The sequence below is a fragment of the Amphibalanus amphitrite genome, unplaced genomic scaffold (genome assembly GCF_019059575.1).
Source record: "Amphibalanus amphitrite isolate SeventyFive unplaced genomic scaffold, NRLGWU_Aamphi_draft 000789F_arrow, whole genome shotgun sequence".
NCBI lineage: Eukaryota > Metazoa > Arthropoda > Thecostraca > Balanomorpha > Balanidae > Amphibalanus > Amphibalanus amphitrite.
Window position 1 is genome coordinate 331,627 of NW_024882283.1, and position 7,514 is coordinate 339,140.

A 7,514-nucleotide genomic window follows, 5' to 3' on the forward strand; every position below is an offset into this window, starting at 1 on the left:
GCTGTGGCCAATCGAGCAGAATTCACGCAAACCGATCATGAACTTCATGCGTTTAAAAAAGCTGCATAAAAGAGAAAGAATTATCGCGACGTCTTTTTACTAGAGCAGGCTGTGCCATTCCGAAGCTAAAGCTCAAAAAGATACCCCAGTCTCCAGGCAGTCACAGCACCAGACATGAGAGAAACAAGAGAGCCTGAATAGTAAGCTGTTTGGTGCATTACCGTAGCCCAAATCACAATAGCGATTGCGATCAAAGTAATCAGCGTCTACAGGGCACCGCCACCAGCCACCATGCACCTTGCCCATCCTTTCAGTGCTGACCGGTAGACGGTGCCGATTTTGATGCTGGAACATTCGTCTCAGAATTTCACTATTCGAATACGCACATCAAAAGAAACGAACATACCACCATGGCCATTGGCCACTAAAATTCAATGCTGAGCCCACAGCGCCGTCCTCACTCGCGGCATGCAGCGCCGGGCGCCGGTCGGCCGGCCGTGGCCTGTGGTGCAGCACGGCCCAGCCATTACCTAACCCAGAGAGTCGGTGGGCGACCCGCCGCCGCCGCCGCTGCCGCCCGCCGACGCCCACGGCCGCGGGCGCCGCCACGTCCGCTGCAGTCAGCCAATCAGAGGCCGGCAGCGCTGAGGCTATAAATGAGGGCCGCGTCCTGCGCCGCCGCCAGAGAATTTGAAAGTTTCGGTCGGAAGAGGTTAGATCGCGTGGCTCCGTAACCCAGCCTAGGGTCGATCCTCTAACGACAGAACAAATCAACTCCAGCAATCATGGTGAGTCTGGTTCTAATCTTTGCTACGAAGTAATTCATATAGAACATGTGACCGTGTTAGGGAGATATAGGGGCTTTCCATGCTAGTAAAATTGGGATTTTAGAGACGGCACTACCCGAAAAAATAGTTTTACGCTGGCCATTCTTATCATCCCAGCTACATATTCAGTGTCTGGCTGTCAGGCTAGGAATAAGCTATTTAGGGCACAGCTGGGCAGGCCTCCGACGAGGCGCGGCTCCGTGAAAATCGATAAAGGCCGGCGCCACGTCTGGGCGTGTCCTCGCTGCATCAGTCTGGAGGCTATGGCATCTTTCAGAGGCACGTGTCACTCATTACCGATGCCGCCAGACGCCCGTCTCGTCGAGGGAAGGGTGCTGGTGAAAGTAGGCCGGCCGTTGTGCTCGTTGGAGAGCCGGGACGGGACGGGCGGACGAACGGGCCGCCGCACCGCGCCGCAAGAGTGCCGTTACAAGGCGGAGGAAATAACCTGTCCCGCGGCAGCGGGTGCAGCTATTCAGAAGGCTGTGGTAGCTGGTTCTTTTGTCTCGGACGGTAGCGGGAAATAAGCTGCCTGACGGTTACGTATTCTATCTTATCGGTATCGAGCCTTGGTACAAAGTCCAGGGTTTGCGAGGGCCCATGCGGCGTGGGGGACGTCGCGACTGTCGCCCGTGGAGGGAGCAGCAGTGGCATGATATTGTGTTGCCATGGTGTCTTGTCATTTAGGTAATTGTTGTAAGAAACTCTGTGCCGGATATTGAAAATAGAAACGAGCGAAGTAATTTGAACAATGTCGAATACTGACGTTTGTCTGACAATGTAGGAAATTCCTTTGATTGGGGTCTACGGCTCAGCATCGGGCATTGTCCACCCATCCATCGTCAAAGCACTTCCTAACCACAGCACCGTTCTGTTTCAGCGCGAGTGCATCTCCATCCATGTGGGCCAGGCTGGTTGCCAGATGGGCAATGCCTGCTGGGAGCTCTACTGCCTCGAGCACGGCATCCAGCCCGATGGCACCATCCCCTCGGACAAATCCATGGGAGACAGCGATGACTCCTTCAGCACCTTCTTCGCCGAGACCGGTGCCGGCAAGCACGTGCCGCGCGCCGTGTTCGTCGACCTGGAGCCGTCCGTGGTGGACGAGGTGCGCACGGGCGCCTACCGCCAGCTCTTCCATCCGGAGCAGCTCATCTCCGGCAAGGAGGATGCCGCCAACAACTACGCCCGCGGACACTACACCATCGGCAAGGAGATCGTCGACCTGGTGCTGGACCGCATCAGGAAGCTGGCCGACCAGTGCACCGGTCTGCAGGGCTTCCTGATCTTCCACTCGTTCGGCGGCGGCACCGGCTCCGGCTTCACCTCGCTGCTGATGGAGCGTCTCAGCGTCGACTACGGCAAGAAGTCGAAGCTGGAGTTCGCCATCTACCCGGCGCCGCAGGTGGCCACGGCCGTGGTGGAGCCCTACAACTCCATCCTGACCACCCACACCACCCTGGAGCATTCGGACTGCGCCTTCATGGTCGACAACGAGGCCATCTACGACATCTGCCGCCGCAACCTCGACATCGAGCGTCCGTCCTACGCCAACCTAAACCGTCTGATCGGCCAGATCGTCTCCTCCATCACGGCCTCGCTGCGCTTCGACGGAGCCCTGAACGTGGACCTGACCGAGTTCCAGACCAACCTGGTGCCCTACCCGCGTATCCACTTCCCGCTGGTCACCTACGCTCCGGTCATCTCGGCGGAGAAGGCCTACCACGAGCAGCTCTCCGTCGGCGAGATCACCAACGCCTGCTTCGAGCCGGCCAACCAGATGGTCAAGTGCGACCCGCGCCACGGCAAGTACATGGCCTGCTGCATGCTGTACCGTGGAGACGTCGTCCCCAAGGACGTCAACGCCGCCATCGCCACCATCAAGACCAAGCGCAGCATCCAGTTCGTCGACTGGTGTCCGACCGGCTTCAAGGTCGGCATCAACTACCAGCCGCCGACCGTGGTGCCCGGCGGCGACCTGGCCAAGGTCTCCCGCGCTGTCTGCATGCTGTCCAACACCACCGCCATCGCTGAGGCATGGGCCCGCCTGGACCACAAGTTTGACCTGATGTACGCCAAGCGCGCCTTCGTGCACTGGTACGTCGGCGAGGGCATGGAGGAGGGCGAGTTCTCCGAGGCCCGTGAAGATCTGGCCGCCCTCGAGAAGGACTACGAGGAGGTCGGCATCGACTCTGCCGAGGCCGAGGATGAGGGCGAGGAGTACTAAGCGCTCTCTCATGGACGCGCCGACCACCGCGCCGATCCGAAACGACCACAGCTGAACACAGCTGAACGCAGTAACAACGCTAACGATCAAACCCAGCTCTGTCCAGTCCAAATACACTCGCAACTGAAACAACTTTTGTTTGTCTTCTGCCTGCTGATTTCTGATAAGGAACGAAATAATTAACCCTCGCCCCGTTGGGGGAGGGGGTGGCAATTAGGCCCCCCTGTGGTTTTTCCTTGATAGCAAGAAAACGGCGGCGCGCAGCGCCGCCAAATTTTTATTACCTTCCCGGGCATCAATTTGACACATTCAAACAAAATTTCAAGTCTTAGGTCACCTTAGGTCAGGAGTTATTGAGGTCAAACTGAGGTCATGTTCGAGCAAAAATGAGCAAAAAACATGCAATCTTGAAACGCTCATCAAATCTATAGTTACCAAGCAATTTCAAAGTTCTCTATATGGTCATGTAGATAAAAAGCGGTGCTACAAAACTGCTATCTCGGGTTTTCAAAATTTTGTTTTTTTGTTCCTATAAATAAAAAAATGATTTTTTTAGAAAAGCTAAAAAAAGTCCATTAAAGGTTTCCGAATTTCGAAAAAAAACGGAATATATGGGACAGTCCCTGCGCTCTTCTATATACCTACATACCGAATTACAGATCGATATCTCGTTTTTTGGCCAAGTTATAGCGAAAAAAACTGTTCAAAAATGATGATGTCAAATTTTTGAACTCAATTTTTAGCGAGTCTAGACCACGTAGGGCAAAACAAAGACCACCATTGAACTCCCCGTGACAAGCTGCATCGAATCGATACCCATTTTTGCAAAAATATCAACTTTGAAATTTGACCTGATTTGACCTGACCTTCACCTGACCTTCACCAGAACTAGGGCCTCGGCTAACATGTTAACTGGTGGGCCAAATGGCCCACCAGTGACCCGAAATGGCCCACCAGCCTTAAAGATTTGGCCCACCAGTAATTTCCGAAAAATATAAGTTTTCACATTTTACACATTTCAAATTGAATTAGCAGATCTTACCGCACATTTTCAGGCTGTAAAATACACATCGGTGAAACATATTCTTGTGAAAAAACTTCAACCTTCTGTTCGCAATATCCTTGGGGTAAAAAGTGGACTATAGTACCCGCAACTTAAAAAAGAATGATCGTCGTTGCCCGCCTAATACCATCACCATTCCCGGTTTCTTGAGACAGCCGTAGCGTAGGTTAAGCCTCAGTCACACTTCACCGGATTGGACCAACGAGTGGTTGCAGTCACATAAGCATCTGCCGCAGACCAGTCGGTTAAAAGAAAAACTACGAATAAAGGACAGACCAGTTCAGACGGTCGGGGATAAGCCTGCGAGCGATCTCAGACGGCTCGCCGATAGACACTATACAAGCCAGAGTCAAACTAGAGGTAGTGTCGGCGACTTCCAGCCGATTGAAGTCTGCAAGCGATAATATACGTCTTCACGACCGGTATGATGCTTGCAGTCACACATCTGACCAGTCGGACGAATTTCGAACCGTTCACAGTCAGCGTTCCAAAAATGTCTCATTTGGTCTGAAGATGACACTCAAGAATAAGAATGGATAATTTTCCACTCTCACATTTTGGGTTGCTAGAATTTTCCACTCAGACACCCAAGGGAAATCTGAAGCTTGGGACACTGTTCACCAGAAGTGTACATAACTTTTTTATAGAAAATATTAGGGTTGCGCAGTGCGCTTGGGCTAATTGAGTAAATTATTTTCCATGCGACACCAATAGGCCTAATGATCATTTTCAGAGATGTTGGGGTTGCTGCTACAACCCCCTTTTGGGGTTCCTGCTACAACCCACTTTATATAGGTAGGTATAAAGTTGCACTCGTGCTGTTCACAATTCCTCCCGATCCACTCGACAACGCCCGATCCCGTCCGACCGCTTTCGATTATCCGACTCTTCGACTCTTCGACTAGTCGGCGAGCGATCCACTCAGGGCTCGCTGATTTTAACATCCGATCGGCCGTAAGTTATCGTCCAAAGTTTTATAATCTGCGTCAATATTTTGTGCATACTTGTGCGATTTTATGTGCACTAAAGATGTCAATCGGATACCAACTTTTTGGTATACCGATACCAAACCGATACCAACTTGGTATCTGGTATTTCAATCCTAATGTCTTTGGTATTTTGTTGGTATCATGAATCCTCACTAATGTATAACAGGCTAAGAAATCGGTAAAAAGTTGGTATTTCTCTCATGTTCCCAAGTTGGGTTGGTTTCGGTATTTCCCCATGGTTTTGGTTGGCATTTGGTTTGGTATCGGTATTCCGATTTTCTGTAATTGACATCACTAATGTGCACCCCGCCGGAGTATCACCACTGAGAGGGTTGTGGGTCCCTACTCTCTCCTCTCTCTGAAGAGTCGGGGGTGGGGGGGGGGTCGAGCCCCGTTTTTTTTTCATTTTTTGAATGCCATCCTGACGTTTTTTGCAGAATAAAGTGGCCGAAATCTGGGGAGAAATCGAAAATTGGGGGGGGGGGGAGGGGCTATGGCTACGAAGGTCAGTCCATGTCGCTGCCCAAGTGGCCCACCAGTCAAAACTCCTTAGCCGAGGCCTTGACCAGAACATAATCCTAACTGACCCCAAAGGCTGCCTGAACCACATAATCGTATTTGGCATATAAAATGGACCATAATACATGCATCACATGATATTTTCATATTGTGACCACTGTGACCTGACCTGGTATCAGTGACCTCAAATAGCAAAATATGTGTTTGAAGAACATTTCCCCATCGATGATTTTCAATGAAATGCATTTTACTCGATTTTACAACGCATTTCTTGAAATGCCTGTAAAATATGCGAAAATTCGACCTTTAACCTGACCTGTGACGTCATCGGTTTGAGCTAGGTCAATAAAATTGGGTCACAAGGTAGTTCCCTGATGGGGCTATCCAACACCGTTTACCGCTTGTCGCTAGGTTGCGTGGTTCTCGAGATCTTAGGGGAGGGGCCAAATTGCCCCCCCTTCCCCCGCCCCCCAACAGGACGCGTTGCTCGGCAGAGCCCAACGGGGCGCGGGTTAATTCCGCTCCGCTCGACGCCCGGGTGAAGGTCTCGACCCACTTCGTCATTTTTTTTTTGGGGGGGGGGAGGCGGTGGCGTGGTTGGCCATAACCGATAACCTTAAAATAGAAAGGCGTGAATATTACAGATAGCTCTCGATGAGTAATTTCCGAAGCATGCTGATTATTTTTCCGCACGGGTCCTTATTGAGGTCAATGGATGTCAGATTGAGGTCACTGGATGTCAGAAAAGCTAAGCATTGGCATTTGATTTTTTCCTTATTTTTAAATTTGCACAAAATTGTGCATAATTCGTGAAATGAACCAATACATCTGCAGCATCCCAAGGAAGCGTAATTCGACAGATTATGTAACGCTTAAAAAACGTCTCAAATTTGGTCTAAGGTTCACTTCTTGACCTACAAAGGTCAAAAATCGTCAGCGTGGACAGATTTTGCAGGGAGTTATTCTGCAACAGCTTTGCACACATCAATGTTTGGCATTACTATTTGTGCTCCTCCCATCATCGGACATCGAGAGGACATTGCTTTAATCCCAATCGTCAATTTGACCAATTAAATCCGCGCATGCCGGGGGGCCGGGGGGAGCGCTCTACAGAGCCCCACCTCCCATTTTTCTACAATATCTTCTAAACCGCTTGACGTATCAACACGAAACTTGCAGTACCTTCAGCTGCATTAATTTGACACCCTGTAACCCGCGCCCCACTGGGGTCTGCGTATAACGTGCCCTACTGGAGGGGGCTATTCATAGCCCCCTCCTAACTCCGAAACTTACTGGGCCGATCATCAAAATTCAAAAAGCGTCTGAAAGCGCCGGAAAAACTGTTGAGCGAAACCTTATTTAATTGACCTCAAGGTCACTGATGACGTCACAGGGCATGTCAAAATAACAACTATCGATGTTTTTCTTGTTCACCTTTTGGGCTCTGCTGCCGCCTTACAAGTTAGGTCAGGCCCATGTTTGCTTTACACACTCGTCAACAGATGATTTAGATACCCTTGAGGGTACCAAGCTTGTACTTTGATTTTCAGGTCAGGGTCAGGTCATCACAGGTCACTGAAATCTTATATTATATATCGGTCTCGTGACACATGTTTTACGTATGGTCCATTAAGGCCATATATTTCGATTTCGTTGTCGTTTATGTTATTCGAGGTCATTTTGAGCTAAATTTAGCTTAGGTTTCAGCTTTTCAGCTTTTTCAGCAGACCACTTTCAGGTAAAAAAAGGTCAAATTTTAAAGTTGAAATTTTTCAACAAAAAGTGTATTGGATGCAGTTTGAGCTCAGGAACACGATGGTGCTGTTTATATTAGTGTACAATGTCAAATACGTACTGAAAATTTGATTTAAAAAATTATAATTGTAAAA

The 7,514-nt window shown here is 50.0% G+C and overlaps 1 protein-coding gene across 1 annotated transcript; it reads left to right on the forward strand.

The window, feature by feature from the left end:
* The first annotated feature begins 522 nt into the window (after positions 1 to 522).
* On the forward strand, positions 523 to 3,186 carry LOC122366178 (tubulin alpha chain-like). The gene is made up of 2 exons (XM_043338119.1): positions 523 to 788; positions 1,708 to 3,186. Exons 1-2 carry the CDS (start codon positions 786 to 788, stop codon positions 3,052 to 3,054), a joined length of 1,350 nt encoding a protein of 449 aa, XP_043194054.1. The 5' UTR covers positions 523 to 785; the 3' UTR covers positions 3,055 to 3,186.
* The last annotated feature ends 4,328 nt before the right edge of the window (positions 3,187 to 7,514 follow it).